The sequence below is a fragment of the Lissotriton helveticus genome, chromosome 12, assembly GCF_964261635.1.
Source record: "Lissotriton helveticus chromosome 12, aLisHel1.1, whole genome shotgun sequence".
Taxonomy (NCBI): domain Eukaryota; kingdom Metazoa; phylum Chordata; class Amphibia; order Caudata; family Salamandridae; genus Lissotriton; species Lissotriton helveticus.
The window spans coordinates 823956458-823977282 of record NC_136073.1 but is presented as its reverse complement, the minus strand read 5'-3'; the positions used below and the strand labels follow the sequence as shown (position 1 = coordinate 823977282).

At 47.5% G+C, this 20825-nt stretch overlaps 1 protein-coding gene across 1 annotated transcript in view; it reads left to right on the top strand.

The window, feature by feature from the left end:
* The first annotated feature begins 4226 nt into the window (after positions 1-4226).
* RHBG (Rh family B glycoprotein) overlaps positions 4227-20825 on the top strand; it is a 77270-nt gene continuing 60671 nt past the window's right edge. The window contains exon 1 of the mRNA XM_078669879.1: positions 4227-4643. Within this exon, the coding sequence (XP_078526005.1) occupies positions 4454-4643 (190 nt within the window). The 5' untranslated portion in view covers positions 4227-4453. The remainder of the gene's footprint in view (positions 4644-20825) is intronic.

The following is a 20825-nucleotide window of genomic DNA, read 5'->3' as shown; positions in this document are numbered from 1 at the left end:
ACTCTATTCCATATGTGAAAAGTTGAAGGTGAAAATCGATCCACAGTCCCTATATATTGATGAATCAAAAAATGTACTCAAATATTTAGCGAAGGAAATATCTAGATTGAATGACATTGAATACCTGTTAAAGAAAGGGTCTGTGCAGTTCATGATAAATAGCTGGATGAAAGAAAATTGGTATCCCTAGCTAGACACCCTACCAAATCAATGGTTCAGAATGGAAGTGTTAAGGCTGAGAATCGGTATCAATCCTGCTCGGTTAAATGGCAAAATAAAAAGGGAACTGATACGACCAGACGGTTGATGCACATGCAAGATGGGCACGAAATGCAGTTGCTTATACATTTTAATGGGTTCTCACAAATTGTTAGCCCAGCGAAAACAGTTTTTACGACCAATTTTCTTAAAATATGGTATTAGGTCACGTACGCAAGCAATCAAGCTCCTTATGGACATGCATTACCTTGATAACGCAAAAGCTATGGCGAAGTTTATTCAGGCTGCTAAAAGGTTTTTTATGGAATAGGGTATGGAGGGCTAGGTTGAGTGATGATGTATAGGGATTTAAGTTTCTTCCTTTTTAAATGTTTTAAAATAGGATTTTGGTACTGTTTGGGTCATATACGTGATATTTGAATGTGTTTTTAACTTAAGTATGGAGTTGTGTTTATCAAAACTGAGATGGATTTTAGGAAAATTAGCCTCCTACAATGGAATGAGATGATGAATTTGTAATAATTTTTAGAATTTTATACAAAACATCGTGTTTTATGTGGTTTAAAGATCAATGGTCTAAATAAACTTTACTTTTGATTGATTGATTGATTGACTGGTAGTGACGGGTGGGGTGGCGTAGTTCATGGTTGCGATCTTCCAATCCAGAATACTGCGCTGGAAGAGTTGCAAGAATTGCAATCGATTGATGAATATTTTTTACATTCAAGTGTTGAGTTCTCCGTTGGTGGGATGCAACAGTTTGGATGGTGTTTTGACAGTGAAGATGTCCAGAACAGTGATGGTGACAGTAAAGTCCAGTGAAGGATGCAAAAAGGTGATGATTGGAAGGCTTCATTCATTTCAGCCACTGGTAATCACTCGGGCTCCATCCCAGTTCCCAGAGAGAAGGAGAAAGATATGGATGAACAGGTCATGGAAGACAAGAAAACCAAAAAAAAAGATAAGAAAATGAAAGACTCTGCTCAGAAGGTGTGTGACTTAGAGTGCCTTTGGACAGTCAATATCTGAATTAGGGCCTTTTATCCGGAAAATGATGATTGTGAAAATATAGCCCTATTTCATGGAAGGGTAATTAAGGGGAAACAGCGTTTACAACGCTGTTGTTACAACGCAGTGCTTTTACAATGTGGTTGTTACAGCGAACGCGTTGTTAGTACACAACACCTTTACATCGCAAGTCATTAGAACGACTTGCTGTAGGGGGTGCTAAGGTATTGAATATTAAATCCAACACCTTCCCTGCTGTTGCGCAAACTGGAGTAGGAATAGTAAAGAATACTTTTTCTAAGTCCAGCGTGCCCCCTACAGCAAATCGTTCTAATGACCTGCGATGTAAAGGTATTGCGTACTAACAACGCAGTTGTTGTAACAACCACATTGTAATAGTACGCAATGTAATCGCATGCGTTGTAACATGCTTTATTCTTAATTAAGTATACTTTGGCATTGTGTAGCATACAGTCCCTGTACCAAGACTGACATACTCCAGAGTATGTTTAAGGGCTGTCCTAAGATGGCACACAGCAGGCTAGACTCTTACGGTTTAAGTGATGTGTGCCCTTGAACTTGCATGTTTTAAGATGTCTGCCCCGGATATGGCACACTATGTATAATGTTTTCTTTTTACAGCTTACACGCTCAGATTGCTTTCTACAGCTTACATTCTCAGATTGCTTTCTACAGCTCATATCCTTAAATTGGCTGCTATCTCAGAAAGCCGCTTTCCACCATACTCCCTAACCCTGCATGGAAAAAAATGAACTTGACTTAATTCCTCGATTCCTTTAGGCTTGAAATCTCTCCTTTCTCGCTTCAGAGTGACCCTCTTCTTCCCTTTCATCCTCCGCGTGCTTTCTATTGCTGATGCCCGCCTTCCGTCAGTCTCATACCTAGGTGCCTTATTCTACTCATTGTAATTCTGCAAAAGGCTGACACCTCATTTCACAGATCACAGCATCTCCTACTTAAAAACCCTATCCCTGCAACCTAACATTACCTAGTCTCCCTCAGCTGATCTATCTCACTAACCGTTCACCTGAAACCACACAGCCCCCATTAATTATCCCACCTATCTGGTATTAATATAATCCATCACAAAGTAACTGATGTAAATGCATGCAGTGATTTTTCTTGAGAGCACATGACCAATCGCAATACCCAATATTTAGCCACTAACCTTGGATTCTGGAGTAGCGTGGTACTCGCTGTAAAGCGCTTCAACACCTTGTCGGGGGTAGTAAGCGCTATATAAATTCAATTACAATTACAAGTTATTTTGTACACCCTGCCACCACAGTTGGACTCAGCCATATTCAAATCTGTCCTGACCCTGTTTCAACTGAGGTGGCATAGTGAGCAAAATAATGACGGACTGGGATACGTATGTTCCAATGGGCTTGAGCCTCAGCTACACCAGAGCACTCCGTCGTAGGTACATGATCAGGCTCTGTTCTTCGATCCTTAACCCCTTGCGTGCACGGCAAATTTTCACGCTGTGCAGGCATTTGAATAAGTGGGTGGGATTCGGAAGGCCCCTGGCTGTCCTCCGCACACGCCCACCGTGACTCGTGACGGCCAAGGGCCATCACAAGCATGCAAGGGGTTAATGGATCCAGCTACCAAAATCTGCCAATCTGGATCTCTGTCTTCCTCAGCGTAACACTCCTACACGTGGACTGATATATGGCACGCCACCACCAATCGGCTGGGTGTTCATCCCTAGTACATGGCAACTGGAATTATGCAATTTAGCTGCCATGGTGTTCTCCACATAATTATGCACTTGTCGCAGTTGTCCCATAATCCATCACCTGTTGCATAATCTGCAGATTTTAACTAACAAGTTTCTGGCTCAAAAGGCTATACCCCCTTTGTTGCGAAGTGGAAGATCCCTTGCAAAGGTTGGCTTGTCACCTTTCTGTTGCTTATTGCTGTATTTGTGTCTTGAACTGGTACTAATAAGGCAAAACACCTCCCCGAGACAGTGTTAGCATGTGTAAAAAGAAAAAATTATAAGATAATATATCACAGAATGAATGTATCTTTTCTGTCCGCATAATGTAGTCAACCCTGCTGCCAGTTTAGTACTCCCCTCCTGCATAACTCCAGTGGTCCTGGCCTTGATGTAACAAAGCTCAATGTTCGCTCTAGAATCCAATGGGCATCCCTGGACTCCTGACCAGAGCAGTGAAATCTTGTCATTGATACCCTGACTGCCTCAGCCCCCTCCCTCCCTACCTGAAGCCAGAGTACTATCTATCGTAACACGGTCAAAGGTGCAGGCGACACAGCCCCAAACGGGCCTAACACTGCTTATAAAACGCCACCTTCACAGGTGTTTCTGTTTTAATGGGGCAGGTGTGTGGCGTCTCGTGCCCTGCAACGTGAACGCGGTAGGGCGTAAGCGCGCGACGTCCCTGTGCGCGCGCGTGGAAAGAGTTTACGTCAGAAGCTCCCAAGTTGACTCGGACTAGACTCTACCACGCTGGGGTGGCGCAGTGGAGGTGTAAAACTGCTCTTTGTACGCCTTGTGCGGTTTTTTTTCTCTCTAAAGTTTTATTATTTTGTCATTCTTGACCTAATGTAAATATATTTATAAATAAATAAATAAAAAAATATTGGATAATATTTGGTAATGTTGAACCCTCTGTACCAAATAAGTTTATTGTATAGCGCACTAGTATTTTTTGATAATGTCGCCGATATAAATAAAAATAAAAAAAGCGAAATAAATATATAAATACTAGACGCCCTCCTGCTGCGAGGGGAGCTCCTCGTTAAGAAATTGCACTTAATAAAAAAAATGTGTTCACGCACAGCGCCGTCCTTGCACAGCTCGAGTCGCGGCGCTACGCACCATACGTAACAGGGCATTTTCCCGTCATGAAACAATTGGCAGCGACGGGGGTTGCGTCAGCGTCAGCTCCGAGGACCTTTGTAACTTCGCTTCACCTGGGAGTGGGCGGGGCCGGACCGGTGGACCGGCTGAAGGAGGGGGCGGGGCCTGACTCTTGGACCGGCTGAAGGCAGGGGGAGGGGTCGGACCGGCTGACTGCAGGGGGCGGGAGGCACCGGCTGCCATGGAGCCCGGCCCCTGCCAGTAGTAGAGGCCACCTGCCCGCAGCCCTCCAGTCTGCTCCGGGGCTCTTCTCCCAGTCACTAGTGTGCAAAGCGCCTTCTTCTCACTCCGCGTGGCACCAGACCCCGCCTCAAGATGACCGGCTACTCCACCAACATGCGGGTCAAGCTGCCCGTGGTCTGCGCCATCCTGGAGGGCATCACCATCATCCTCTTCGCCATCTTCGTGCGCTACGACCACGAGACCGACTCCCGGGCGTGGCACGAGCACACCAAGAACCTGAGCGCCTCGGACATCGAGAACGACTTCTACTACCGCTATCCGAGTGAGTGGCGACCACCACAGTGTGTGATCCTGGGCAGATGCCCGGTAGAGAGGGGATGGGGGGGGGGGGGGGGGGAGTGCGGGCTAGTATTTAAGATTGGAGTTGTAAAACCAGAAAACTTAATACCTGACTTCTTCACTGGACCACGATGTGTGATCTTGGGCAGATTGTCCTATAGGGAGAGGGTGCTGGGACGGGGGGCGGACTGGTAATTAAGATTACAGTTGTAGAGCCAGAACACTTAAATCCCGACTTCTACTCTGGACCACCATGTGTGATCCTGGGCAGATGCCCTGTAGGGAGGGGATGGGGGGTGCGGGCTAGCAATTAAGATTACAGTTGTACAACTAGAAAACTTCTATCCTGGCTTCTGCGCTGGACCACGATGTGTGATCCTGGGCAGATTGCCCGAGGATCTCCGTGTTCAGCGGCTCCCTTATCTGCTAACAAGTCTGGAGGGGAGCCTGGGTGAAATGCTGGACATGCGCGTGCAGTGTGTGCCTAGCGTTCACAATTCCCGCTAGTAAGCGAGAAAGGAAGTTAGGACGATTTCTACTGCACACGAAAAAGTGCACAATCTTAGGTACAAGTTATCCCGATTTGTACAAGGCTAGGCTACAGGGGAGTCAGCGCAGAGTTGTTTTTACCTTGTTGATAATGTTAATGATTGTAAGTGGCACAGGGGCAGAGGTCCATGTCTTTACCCACGCACACTGACTGCGCACGTGGCACGGTGCATGATCTTGGTTCGTGGGGCTCTGTTGCACGTGGGGTATTCTGTGCTATTGAAGAGACGTCAGTGGAGGGTATCCGAGCCCCTCAGCCACGGTGACGCAACCCCACATGTCTCCTCAGTCACAGCGCGAGGGGGGCTCGGGCTTGTCTCCTCGGCCACACCTGAGAAGGGATCTGCGTAACCCTCCTCTGTCACACATGTAGAGTTATGTCTGAGCATGCCTCTTGCGTAGATCACATGTGCATGTTTTCATGTAGGGGACCTGTGCATGGCTGTTCATTCACATCTGACACAGACTTACATGGACTTGTGCATGTCTCTTCAGTCACACCTGCAGAGGGACCTGTGCATATGTCTTCAGTGACACCTGTAAAGGGATCTCTGCATGTCTCCTCGGTGACATCTGCAAAGAAACATGAGAATGCCTCTTTGGTCATACAATCTACTCCGTGACGTCTGCAAATCATTTTGTGTATGTCTTTTTGACCTCACATGTAGGTAGACCTGTGCATGTCTCTTCAGTCTAACTCCTATACTGGGACCGGTGCATATCTTCTCAGTCACACCAGCAAAGGGACCTGTTTGTCTTCTCAGTCACGTGTGTAGAGGGACTTGTGCATGTCTCTTAAAGTCATATATGTAGAGGGCCCTTTGCATGTTTACTCAAACACACCGACAGAGCGAACTGTGCAAGTCTCTTCGGTTACACGTGGAAAGGGACCTGTGTGTATCTGTTCGTTCACACATGTTGAGGGACCAATGCATTGAGTCACACTTGTACAGGGGCCTGTGTAAGTCTCCTCGGTCACGTATTTAGAGGGACATATGTATGGTTCTTCAGTCGTACATGTAGAGGGACCTTAGATGTTTCCTCACACACTGATGGGAAACTCTGTAAGTCCCTTTGGTTGCACGTGCAGGAGAACCTGTGCATATCTATTTGTTCACACATGTTAAGGGACCTAAGCATGGACCTTCAGTCACACCTGTACAGGGGCTTGTGTAAGTCTCCTCGGTCACATATTTAGAGTGACATACGTGTGGCTCTTCAGTCATACATGTGGAGGGAACTGACAGGGAGAACTCTGTAAGTCCCTTTGGTTGCACATGCAGAGGGACCTGTGCATATCTATTCGTTCACACACATTGGGAGACCTGTGCATGTGTCTTCAGTGACACCTGTCCAGGGGCTGTGCATGTCCTTTCTGTCAGACATGGAGAGGGACTGTTGCATGTCTCTAGATCGACCAGAGTATGGTTCCTCCAATGGAACTGTAGAGGGTCCTGTGATTGTCTAACCTGCAGAGGGACGTATGTATGTCTCTTTAATCATACATGGCGATTACATGTGCATGTCTTTTGAGTCAAACGTGTACATGTACCTCTCCTCGGTCAGACTTTACGGAGGGTCCTATTCATGTCATTCCTAAGGAGAAACGTGTATGTCTCTTCGGTCACACATGTAGACGGACCTGTGCATGTCTGTCTACTTCATACAATTATTTTAATTTATTTTATAACCAAACCACGTCATTCAGGACATCCATATAAAGTGGCCAATATGTCCCGTGATAGCAACAATAGATTATTAGTCATTAAGCAGAATGCAAAAATATTAGGCAACCTCTACATGGAAGTAGCCCCACCATGGCCACATCTCCTACATTGCTTGCACGGACACCTACGGGCTTGGTATATCAGTTCTTGCCGCGTGGACCATCTCTCCATTACACTCGCCCACGCCTGTACCCGGGCGTCTTCTTCGGATCTCCAGTGTTTAATCATGTCCCTTCTGTGCTAGCAGTTTGTCCAGTCCCAGCCAGGTTCGGTCCCTGAAACCCATCAATCTCCTCCACAATCTCTAGCATGCCAAGCACAGGAAAGGAGTCTGAGGGCCATCAAACCTCTAGGCCAGGCTTCTCCAACGAAAGGCTCGCCAGCGACTGGTAGCTCTCCAGCTACCTGCAGGTAGCCCTCTTCGGAGGGTTGGATTGGGATTAGAAATCGGCCCGGGCACGCAAAAAAAAAAGTGGCCCACATTTGCATATTGCTTTTCCGCAAAACATTGCTTCGGAGAACTTTTTATAAAAAAGGTGGGGTAAGGAAGGGGGGATGAGGTCACTTTTGCTTAGGTGCCCCGCCCCGATCAATATGCATACATTAATGGGCCGGCCCAGTGAGAGAAAGGGAGTGACACCTCTGCCATTGATTAAAGGGAGGTAATGGACGCCCATGTACCTCCAGAAAAGCCACTCAGGCACCCACTGCGCCGTTGGCGGCATCAAACAACATAGAAACTGCCCAAACCAGCCCCCCAGAATGCTCAAAAAAGCAGCCCACAACTGGAATTCGGATAACGGCCCCTCTGGCTTTGCCCGAGTGCCCGCATTACCAATCCGACGCTGCCTCTTCGCCAATGTCCTCCACAATCCCTAGCATGCTAGGCCCAGGAAAAGGTTCTGAGGGCCATAAAACCTCTCGGCCAGGCTTCTCCGAGAGGCTCGCGAGGGACGGGTAGCTCTCCAACTACCTGCAAGTAACTCTCCTGGGCGCAGCCCAACCTACCACATTGGAACATCTTGCATGGTTGAATTAATATACACACACCACAATTATCAACTGAAGACGAAAATGTTTGTATTTTCAGAATTCACAAGCTGATGACTGGAGAAAAATGGCTGAATTTCTAATATATATTCAAAGTTGATTTTCGAGTGCTAAATCGTTGGGAAGACTTATTACTAATATTACTGTGGTGCCAGGGGCACTGCGACGTGGCTGGCATGTATAACCTACACAGAGGCATTCCAAACAGACAAAGTCTTTTTTGCATTACTGCCGGCAACTCTGCCTGATGCAGTGAGGTGGTCACTGCTGGTAAACTTGCATATGGTGATCACTAATGTAATCTTCTCTGATGTGGTCACTATTACAACACTAATAATAATAGCATCTCGCGATGATTTCAATTGACCATAAGTAGCTCTAATTGTACAAGAGGCTGGAGACCCCTCTGGAATATGGTGAGCCAGTACTCTCGTGTCATCGGGAGCCCCTTACCATGTGAAAGACATCAACCACTTTGCATGACGTCTGGAGCGGCGGGGTGAGGGGATCCCACCCGTTTTACATAGCCTGACTGTTGTATAATTCACTCGATGTAAATAATTTACTTGGATCCGGCACAGTCTAGTTGATCTGCATAGATCTTTAGTCCTCCAGTCATCATTGGACCCACTCGATAAGATTATAGATTTCCAAAGAGGTCGGAATGCCGGAAATTGGATCTGGTAGAATCTTGAGATTTCTTTCCCGTCTAGGCTGTCTCTATTGTTAACTTTACCTAAAAAGATTGCATTCTGGAAGGATATTTGCGTCTGATCAGTGGAACTCCATTGTATATCTATGTTGTAAATGTTTGTGGAATTGGCATCTGTGTAGGTTAACTTGTTCCTGTAAAGTGGTGATAACTTCATGTGGTTACTCGCCCACATATCTCCCAGGTTCGAGTTCCCTACTCTGTCCCTTTTCTTGAAACCAAATAGTCTGGGTGTGTGAAACAAGTGTGTGCTGCTCCATGGTGAATCCTCTGGTTCACCATCAATTTACAGTTTAATCAGACCTCATTCAGTATATTTCATGCATTCTCTGGTGTGGTGGCTCAGTGGATTAAAGTAGCCACTGCAGGGGCCTGTGTTCGAACTCATGGTCACAGGTTCAAATCCCGGCGGGTCACTCAGCCTTTCATCCATTTGAGGTCGATAAAATGAGTACCATTGAGTTGGGTTACAATAAACATCTGTTATTCAGCGCCAGGACACCTTCGGGTAATCGTGCGCTTTACAAATACACCTGTTATGTTATGTTGTAGAAAAACACGGTGGGTTGGAATCACCAAGCCCTTTATGGCCACAAAACTAAGTTCATGGCTGAAAATGGCTCCATTTACGCCAGTCCATAATCACAAAATAATTTTAAATGGGTTTTCTACTACATAATTGTATGTTATGACTGCATGCAATTATGTAATAGTCAACCCATTGCAAGCAGCGGGGAGTGGGAGGTTCAAGCGGTGTTTTGATAGGGAATTTGTGAACGACCGCCAGCCGTATGAGTATGTGGACATTCACATACCTCTCCCTGATACCTTCCTACCCAGGCAGTAGTCAGTGATTTGCTCCAGAAAAAGAATGATGTTTACCCTTTGCCATCCTGGAGTGCCTCCCCTTCTAGGGTGTGAAAAGGAACATGTCCAAAATTTGTGGGAGTGCAGGGAAAGGGGTCTTTGCCACAGGCAAAAGGTCTTCTGAGTGGAGAAAAATATGTGAATTTGCATAAGGGCAGGTATCGCCGAGGCCCAGCCTTACCAATGAATGACCACAGATCCTCCCATCTGTACCCCTATCATTCCCCATTGCTAAAGACGGCACACGCCACACTTTCAAAACCTTTTGGGTTAGGGGTCGTAAACCCCGACTGTATTTATTATGATAACAAAAACATCTCATAATAAAATGCACTCAATATCACTTTCAAAATTATAAGCAGAAACACCATAAAACAACAAAGTATTATTTAACATTTTGATGGATGGCTAACCTTAACATGGACTCTAATACATAGAAATTCCTGACCAGATCTAGCCTTGTCCCTGCGGGTCCAGTGTTTAGCCTACGAGTAAGGTAATGACTGGTGAACCAGTGCGGGCCCCTCCCTAAAGGGAGAGGCCCACCCTGTTTGCATTCCTCCCCTGAGTAAGCTTGAGCACGGGTTCTGTCTGCCCACCAGGTTGACTACCTGAGGCACCCCATTATCCCCCTCAGTGGCCTGTGCTAGCTTGGCACCTGTGCAGTGATTGGCTGTAAGGGTCCGTGGCAGTGAGCACTTTTTAGGTCGAGCATTCGAGACCTCTTGTGTATATACTTTAGTATATACTTATATGTGTATGTACTTTGTGGGCTCTGGAGATCAGCAATAGGACTTGCCTGCTTCCGCTTAGGGACTTTTTTTCTGTTCAACTGCCGCTATTTAATTGTTTTGATAGAAAACGACCAGCAGAGGTCAGTAAAATACCAGAATCACTTTAGTATTTTCTAGATTCCAGTCCATAGAAATTGTCTACCACAAACACCCGTAGAAAACCATCTTTTTTTCAAATCTTGCTTTATACCCCGACTTGCTGCAAGCACCCCTTGGAGGGCCTCGTGAGACCGCTGTCCGACTTATCCCAAGTAAATGGATGCCTTCAATGGACCCGAAGCGCACCACCAATCATGACCTCACCGCCATCCTAGGATACAATAATAAATACGACAAAACACCAAACAGCTGCAAAAGAAGAGTCAAAGCAAAAGAATCAGAAACATAGCTAACAAGCAACTTCAACTTAAATTATATTAAGCTGAAAGAGAAAAATGAATGAAAACATGATCGGAAAATGAAACCACACAACAATCTGCTGTCTAAGGCGATGGTGGAAGGGACAAAAAAATGTAGTACTTGTTCCCCGGTTGCGGGACCAGCAGCGCCCTGTGAGTGGAGTGGTGAGCAGAAAAGAGACCGCTTTACCGCACTGCAGCCCTTTTTAGCTTTTGCCTAGCGAAAGCTGCGCTCTGCGCAGCTTTTCGCGCAGGCGAAATCCTGTTGAGAACTGTAGGGTGCTTTGGGTCGGCCCTCGTCATTGATTGGCTGGCTCCGTAAACGGAGCCTTGCCATTGGACGAGGGGCCTGTCCGTCAATGCCGGACCAGACACGGGGGCGTTCCTGACATTCTTTCCCTTTTGCCGACGTCACGCGACGCCGGGAACGCCCCCGAGTCTGGTCCGGCATTGCCGGGACCTGCCTTGCCATTGCCTGCCTTGCCGGTCTCCCGTGTTGTGAGGGAGACCGGAGATGCTGCCCGCAGCGAGAAGCCGGCCTGAAGGAAGCAGCCCCCTACCCCCGGCGACATACCTCCGTCCTCCCCGCATCCAGAGCCCTCGCCCCGCTGCCTGGGTCCTCCGCGCTCTGAGCCCGCCGGTCACTCGTGGAGCAGGCTGCAGATGCGGCGTTGAGGTTAACTCTTGCCGTTCCGCGGCGCAGACAATGCTCCAGCCTGAAACAGCTGAGCTCTGGCCAAGGAGGGGCACCCCTCACTTACATGAACCCCAGCCCTGGCCGGCGCAGCATGTCTGAAACAAAGCGGAGAATACAAGCGCTTACTTTAGTACTCTCTGCAACTGCAGAAAAATGTAAATGTATTGTTTTCTGGTTCCCGTGAGTGAACAAAGGGAAACCCTGAGACTGTATGTCGTGCGCACGTAAAGAGAAACCAGGGTACGAGGGTCTGAGTGAGTGAAGCTGGGAGAGACACGGGGCGGTAAACGCGGAGTCGGCAGGGATAAAGTCGGAGGCCCTGTGGAGTTTGTACAACACAGTGGGCTAGTGCCTGTTTTACTGTGCCTGTACGGTACCTTTGTGGGAAGAGATTTCAACACTCAACAGATTTAAACGAGGTTTTGCTTTTAGGTGTCCTGTTAGTGTCACTCTGTAAAAACTTTACTTTCTTTCAATGTCCGCTCCCTCCACCCTCCCCCCCCCTCCCTCCACCCTCCCCACCCCCCACTGAATTAGGGCCCGAGTGGGCTTGTGGTGCCTTATTTGCTTCTATAGGTACGTGTCTGTCCTACAGGAGCGGGATGCAACAGAGCCACCATTAAAGTCAAGTAAACTGTGGGGGTTACTTGTTCGATATTAAACGTGTTCCTCCCGTGTTGTCCGAAATTCTGTGTTTGTCCTGTATTGTTCTATGTTATGTTTTGCAGAGCATTCTAAGCAGCGCATAACATTCAAGAACGCTTCTAAGTCAAGAGAACACCAAACCATTACTTACAGCATAATATGGGGTAATCTTTTTTAGCTGTCTTTTACGTCACCCCATGTTTGATAAAGTTAAAACAAAGCGGAGAATACAAGCGCTTACTTTAGTACTCTCTGCAACTGCAGGAAAATGTAAATGTATTGTTTTCTGGTTCCCGTGAGTGAACAAAGGGAAACCCTGAGACTTCGGTAAAATGCCCTAATCCGTGCCCTATGGAGCTGTTTGGCGACGGAGGAGCAGGGAAGGGGAAGAACTCGCCGCTGCAGCTAGTTACGTCTGAAGGAGGCTTGGCTTCTGCAAGGAAAGTTTGCCTCGCTGAGTTGGGTCTGACTTATGCAACAGGTGAAACATTTTTGTGTTCGAGTGTAAAGTGTTTTTACTGATGTGCCCACTCTGATGTTGTTAGCTTTTTTTTTTAAAAGAAATATTTTTTCACAGATCTCAGAACGTAGACCGACAATAGCGTTCGTATCCCCCTGGGGAAGCCTCGGAGTGCTGAATGAGCCCAGAGCCTGCCGCTTCTCACAGATGCGCAGGGCAGTGGCGTAACGAAAATGTAGCCTCCCGTTCCTACAAAGTACATCCCCCCCCCGGCTCCTGACCCAGTCCTGAGCTCTAATGCTAGGGACGTGGTGGTGGTGGGGGGCAGGGGGCTCCGGAGCTCCGAGCTGCCCGTCCTGCGCTTCAGAGTGCAGCTTCAGAGTGCAGAGTGGAGCTTCAGAGTGGAGCTTCAGAGTGCAGAGTGGAGCTTCAGAGTGGAGCTTCAGAGTGCAGAGTGGAGCTTCAGAGTGGAGCTTCAGAGTGCAGAGTGGAGCTTCAGAGTGGAGCTTCAGAGTGCAGAGTGGAGCTTCAGAGTGGAGCTTCAGAGTGCAGAGTGGAGCTTCAGAGTGGAGCTTCAGAGTGCAGAGTGGAGCTTCAGAGTGGAGCTTCAGAGTGCAGAGTGGAGCTTCAGAGTGCAGAGTGGAGCTTCAGAGTGCAGAGTGGAGCTTCAGAGTGCAGAGTGGAGCTTCAGAGTGCAGAGTGGAGCTTCAGAGTGGAGCTTCAGAGTGGAGCTTCAGAGTGGAGCTTCAGAGTGGAGCTTCAGAGTGGAGCTTCAGAGTGGAGCTTCAGAGTGGAGCTTCAGAGTGGAGCTTCAGAGTGGAGCTTCAGAGTGGAGCTTCAGAGTGGAGCTTCAGAGTGGAGCTTCAGAGTGGAGCTTCAGAGTGGAGCTTCAGAGTGGAGCTTCAGAGTGGAGCTTCAGAGTGCAGAGTGGAGCTGCAGATTCAGAGTGGAGCTGCAGATTCAGAGTGGCGCTTCAGAGTGGCGCTTCAGAGTGGCGCTTCAGAGTGGCGCTTCAGAGTGGCGCTTCAGAGTGGCGCTTCAGAGTGGCGCTTCAGAGTGGCGCTTCAGAGTGGCGCTTCAGAGTGGCGCTTCAGAGTGGCGCTTCAGAGTGGAGCTTCAGAGTGGAGCTTCAGAGTGGAGCTTCAGAGTGCAGAGTGGAGCTTCAGAGTGGAGCTTCAGAGTGCAGAGTGGAGCTTCAGAGTGGAGCTTCAGAGTGCAGAGTGGAGCTTCAGAGTGCAGAGTGGAGCTGCAGAGTGGAGCTGCAGAGTGGAGCTGCAGAGTGGAGCTGCAGAGTGGAGCTGCAGAGTGGAGCTGCAGAGTGGCGCTGCAGAGTGGCGCTGCAGAGTGGCGCTTCAGAGTGGCGCTTCAGAGTGGCGCTTCAGAGTGGCGCTTCAGAGTGGCGCTTCAGAGTGGCGCTTCAGAGTGGCGCTTCAGAGTGGCGCTTCAGAGTGGCGCTTCAGAGTGGAGCTTCAGAGTGGAGCTTCAGAGTGCAGAGTGGAGCTTCAGAGTGGAGCTTCAGAGTGCAGAGTGGAGCTTCAGAGTGCAGAGTGGAGCTTCAGAGTGGAGCTTCAGAGTGCAGAGTGGAGCTTCAGAGTGGAGCTTCAGAGTGGAGCTTCAGAGTGGAGCTTCAGAGTGGAGCTTCAGAGTGGAGCTTCAGAGTGGAGCTTCAGAGTGGAGCTTCAGAGTGGAGCTTCAGAGTGGAGCTTCAGAGTGGAGCTTCAGAGTGGAGCTTCAGAGTGTCAAGAGCAATGCCAATAGCTCTAACTTTAACAAAGGCAAAACCATTGCATTGTAAATGCTTGTTAAGGGGGAGGGGCCGGCAAGAACTAGAATGGGAGCGACCCAAAAACCCTTAAACTGCTTCCAGGTCGCAGTGTGCACGAGGCCAATAACCAACCCACTGTGGGCTGGTGGCGTCGCACACTGCCCCAATCCCCACAGGCCGGTCCACCCACCATAGTCGCGGCTCTCCCGATTTGTGGGCGGCAGAGCAAAGTAGACTGGATATCCCCAATGAGAGTTTGCACCCTCCGTACAACTCCTCATAGGGGAAATAGTCATTGCAGCATGATGTGACCAATAGTTCTGTGGAAAGATGCGACTGGCTGCTTCGGGGAGGAATTGGTCACATTTTCTAAACATCCATGGTCACTCTTACTCCTGTTAAGACTGACATCGGCGCAATTCAGTTGGTATAGCTGAATACAACAGTTAACTCATTGATATAGTCACTTCTTCAGCAAAATAAAACAAAAGAATGTCTCCAAATCATTAGAAGCCAATTTTGCCTCATCTGTTACCCTAAGACCCTCTTCTCTTCATCCTAGTTTGCTTCACTCATGTGCTAAATACTCAGGGCCAGATAACCATGCACAACTACATTGGGTGTAGATTGCCAACCTGCTAATCTACAATTGTCCGAGGTTTGCAAATTAGCAGAGGTGTAATTTGCACTAGATTGCATGTTGGGCATCAGGGAAAGGGATCAACACGCTAATCGGCCATGATAATCACCATGCCAATATATGCCAAAATTGCACATACTATGTTTTTTCCAGCAACTTACACCTAGTATCACCAGTCACAAAATGTGGGAGCAAACACCTGCAATTTCCCCCCTTCTGTAATTCAGTTTTGAGAGCAAAATGGAGTTTGCACCCAATACCGGACTAGAAAAAGCTCATGTAGAGAAAACCCCAAGCGAAACGTGTCGACTGTCATGTGGAATAGTTATTGATTTTCTTTACTGACTCCATTGTAAAGGGCCTCAGAGTTTTCATAAAGTGTATCTAATCACAATATGTAATTTTTTGTACTTGTAAAGCGCACTAATACCCATGGGTGTCCTGGCGCTGTAACGCATACCGCTGTGGAACCCTTCCTGGCTTTTCCCTGTGAAATGTCCACTCCTGGGCACCCCCATGGGGTGAAGCCAGGCATCACAGCGCTGTTAGGGCCGTTGTGGAGATTAAGCAAGCTATTGCCCAGAGATGCAGAGTGGGACCCATGATTAGAACAGGCACCGATGCGAGAATTATCAGGTCCGAGGAAATTGAGCCCAAGACCCGCCGAGGCGGGAATTGAACCCTGGTCCTGAGCCAGTCTTCTGCATCAGGGTCTGCCGCTTTAACCATTGAGCCACACTTCTCCACAATATCTATACCAGTTTGTAAACTGGGTATTTAGGTAACCTGCAGCAAAACAGAAGACATTGAAAAACAAATTCTAAAAGTTTAGTTCCACGAGATCTAAATACAGAGATGAATTTTGCACTGTTTTAAGCTCTATGCTGATTTGTTGAGAGCATGGTCTGGGTGAGAATTGGGTGCAGCTGATTGGCAATGCAGGGAATGTTGCGGTCTGTGCAGGTAAGAGCAGCAGGGCCGGGTTGGTGTGGGGGATTCGACAGACGACCACAAGGGAAAATTGAATAAATAATTTTCCCTCGTCGTCTGTCGAAATCCCCAGCGCCACCACTCTTATCTGCACGGGCCGCGGCTGGAATGTTGGTAATCAAGCAAAATGGCATTTCGTTGTTGGAGTTTGTCGAGCCTCTTACTACAAAGGCAACAATTTGGCATTTTCTTGTTCTTTGGCACCGTCCAGTGATAAAGTCCTAAGGCTATACCTGGTCATGTGGAAGCACTGGCTCGGTGAGAGCTTGATTTAAGGGAACGACTGGTCAATTGAATGCTCTCTGATTTGTCTTAATGCCTAGTATTTTTACGTCCCTTGGTGAAGGCGCCTTCTGTAATCTGCAGCTGGGTTAAAGCGCATGATTTGCCAAGGGATTTTCACCATCCCCCTTTTTTTGATGGAGAGACGCAACTGGATTCGCCAAAATTATTTCTTCGAGGTGATGTGAGGTGTAAATAAGGAGTATGATACACATACTCACATAATTATCCTTGAGAACCAGCCCCATAAATGGCTTCTTAGTTTTGACTTTAATGCTGCAGCCAGATGTGTTGACTAGGGAAACTGGGTTCGAGTCTCGGTGCAACATCCTGTGATTCTGGGCAAATCACTTAATCTCCCATGCCCATGGATAGCGCCTGGATACCCCAGCGGGTGATAAGCTGCACTATATATTTAAACAAACCAAAAAAAAAACTTGCACTAGAGTAGGCCTTATTTGGGTCCCCGGTATTATTTGACGGCCTGATGGGGCATGTCGGCGTGTCATATTAGTTTCTTGCATTGCACCTGCTAGCAACTGCTGTGTGTATGCTGGTATGTTCAACCCCAGACTGCCAGATCTGCCACTTAAGTATTTGCCCTTTGGGCTGCGGGGGAGGGGGCTGCTTTCAGAGCTGGATAGTCCGCCATGATCCAGCGTCTCTCCACATGGTATACACCATGCATGCCAACATTTAGAAGAGGAAAGTGGGATATTAAAAAAAAATAAAAAAATAAAATTGAATTCCAACCACCACCACCACCATTCACTTCTATTGAAAAGGAGGCAATTTCAGGCAGGAGACACCCACAAGTAATCAATTTTTGTCTTTAACAAATTGGGATTCTCACGCTTGATTCGGGTCTAATGACATGTATGATACATGCCAACATTTTAAAACTTGAACGTGGGAGATGTTGAAAAAGACATCTGGGGACTTCATTTTCCCCATTGAAGCAAAGGCAGTTTAAGGCTTGAAATCACTAAAATACAGCCATTTTGTCTTACGAAATCCAGATTCTCCTATCTGAATCGAGTCTGTTGGCATGCGTACCAGGGCTAAATTTGGTTCCCAGTCTGTTCTTAGATATGTTGTGCTCATGTTATGGTAAGTTTTGCTACGCTGGATTGACCAGTTTCTTTTCCCTGCTGTAGCTGGTCCCATTCCATCCCTGCAGAAAGAGGTGCCCATTACTGCCCCTCCCAACCCCCATTTTCCAATGGAGTGAGCACTTCCGGGAATTATCCCTGCCTCTTCCAGCCTGAGCATGCACCCTGAGCTGAGCACCTGCAGTTCATGGTACTATAAAACAGTTTGCAGTGTCTGTAAAAAACCCAGGGCGGGGCCTTCACTAACACTGTTGGACCAGGAGTTGTGACATTCGCCAGGTGTGCTACAGCACATAATCCCTGAGAACCGGAAGAACCTGATCCGAATGCTTCATTGTGAGGGAGAGAGCAACATGTTCGAGAAACAACCGTGAAGTCAGTGGCGTATATTTTGGACCTTGCTTGTTCAGGTCTAAGCCTATCAGACAGCGCAGCTGTCTGGTTTGTTAAAGACATCTTGGGGACATTCAGAAAGCTGACCTAGGAATGCATACTGCCCGTTGTTTACCATTGGCTTTGTGGTTTGTAACTCACATTTACTAACTTTCAATTTGCTGGCTTTACTTGCTTTAGGCTGTTCAGCTTGAGTTCCTCCCTCCTGTTGCCTAGACCTCGTTTACTGTATTCTTCCACAAACTCGCTTTCTGTAAACAGCCTTTGAATCTTGTTTTATATCTTGTTACATTTGCAATGCATTCAAATCCGGAGGTCAAATGTCAAGGTCTCTCTTCCGAGGGAGCTTGGTGTTTACTTTTCTATCTCTGACTTAAAAGTGAGAGAATTTAAGTAACAATCCTGCTGAGTATGCATGTAAGAGGAGAGGGTGTGGGATGTTTTTTTCCCTAGCACACAAAAAAATGAACTGGGCTAATGTCTCAGGATATATCAGAATTATTACAAATGAAGCACACTTATTTTGTAATTCTAAAGTGTGGTAGAAACAAATATTTGAATACAATTAAAATATATCAATATACTAGGTGATCGTTTGTGCGCAGTAAAACCATATTTCGGTGCTAATTTAATGGATATTCAATGGAAAATGTGCTGTCTGTAATGGCAGTTCACTACCACACCATGCATATTCCCCACTAAGTCACTCCACTCTCTGCCACACCACTCAATTCTACAACACTCTACTCTACTCTATACCCCCAACTCTAAGACACTCTACGAGACGCCACTCGACTTCGTCACCCTAATCTGTGCCACTCACTCCACAACATGCCACTCCACACCACTTACTTCACTCCAATGTACCCCACCTCACACTACTTCACTACAATCTACTCCATTCCAATCCACCCCACTCCACTCAATCTACCCCATTCATATCTACTCCACCTCAATCTACCCCACTCCATTCAAATCTACCCCACTATGGTCAAATCTACCAAAGTCCAATCTATTCCAATCCACCCCACTCCAGTCTACCACAATCCAATCTACTCTAATCAACTGCACTCCACACTTCCCCAATCTACTCCACTCCACCCCAGTATATCCCACTCCAATCTACCCCACTTCACCCCAATTCAATCTATCCCACTCCCCCACTCCAATCTACCCAAATATACTCCACTCCACCCCACTTCAATCTAGTCCACCACATCCCAATCTACCCTACTGTATTTCACCTAATCTACCCCACTACACTCTAACCCACTCCATCCCATCCCACTCCACCCATCTTCTCTACTCCAATCTACCCCTATCTACTCCACTCCAATCAACCCCCTCTGCCCACTCTTCCCCAGTCTACCCCACTCCACACAATGGCACTGCAATCTACCCCACCCCACTCAATCCCACTCCAAACTATCCCACTCCAATCATCCCTCTTTGATCTACCCGCTTATATCCAATCTATCCCACTCTAATTCACCCAATCTACCCCTCTCAACTACACCCTAATCTACCCCAATACACTCCACTCTTCCTGTCTTCTCTACTCCAATCTACTCCACTCCAATCTACCCCTATCTACTCCACTCTTCCCCAGTCTACCTCAATCCGCCCTATAAGACGCCAATGCAATCCACTCTACCCGCTCTAGCCCATTCCACTCCAATCTACCCCACTCCCATCAACCCACTTCAATCTACCTAATTCCAGTCCAATCTAATATCCTAACTATAATCCACCCATTCTACTCCAATACACTCCAAACTACCCCACTAAACTCTTCCCTGTCTCACCCCACTCCACCCGGGGCCCGTGGAGGGAGTTCCGGTGCAGCAGAAAGGCAGGGCGGGAGAGGGGCAGGGTGGGGGGTGCTAAAAACCGGAATATGGATATTTGGAGGTAAGTAAACCATTTCATTAATAAAACTAATTTCGTACTGCACGCTGCATCGCATTTTGTGATGCAGTGCGCATTACGAAATTAGTTTTATTTATAAAATTGTTTACTTACCTCCAATTATCCATATTCCGGTTTTTAGCACCCCCCACCCTGCCCCTCCCCCGCCCCACCTCTCTGCCCCACCGGAACTCCCTCCACGGCCGTGGCTGCCCCACTCCAATCTCGACTTCACTCCAGTCTATCCAACTCCACCCCAATCTACCATACTCCACTCTAACTCAATCTAACCCACCCCACTCTACTCCACTCCAATCTACCAAACTACATTCCACTCTACCCCACTCGACCCCAACATACCACATGCCACCCAAATCTACCCTAGTCCAATCTAACCCACTCCAGCCCAAGCCACCCCACTCCATACCACTCCAGTGTATCCTACCCTAATCCAGTCTACCCCATGCAATCCACCCCACTCCAATCTACCCCACCCTATCCAAATCTACCCCACTCCTCTCTACTCTACTCCAATCTACCCCACTCCAAACTACTCCATTCCTATCTCACTCTGATCTACCCCACTCAATCGACCCTACCATAATCCACTCAGTCAACCCCGCCCGTGCCACCCAACTTTACCCTCCACCACTTTAATCTAGTCCAGTCTACCCCATCCCACTCTAATCGACCCCACTCTAATCGACCCCACTCTAATCTACTCCACTCTACCCCACTGCACTCCACTTCAATCTAGTCAACCCCATCCCAATCTACCCAACACCACTCAAGTCTACCTCACTCCAAACGACCCCAATGTACTCCACTCCATTCCATTGTACCCTACTATAATCAGGGCCAGATTTAGCATTGGTGGTGCCCAGTCCGACAATGTATTTTGGCGCCCACCCAATGACCACCTCCAATACGGATTCCCTCCCCACCACCCTTTAAAAGTCTCCATAACCACTCTCTCTCAGATGCATTTAATTAATTTTATAGCCTCACTGAAAAAGTGAAGGGTGTCAGAGCACTTTACATAACACACACATTACACAGATACGATTATAGGTGTATAAATCAGGATATAGGCAATGTTACATAAAACAGATGACAACAAGGGGTGGATTCACATATTATCCATACAGGTAGGCAGTATAGTTGCAGAGTACTTGG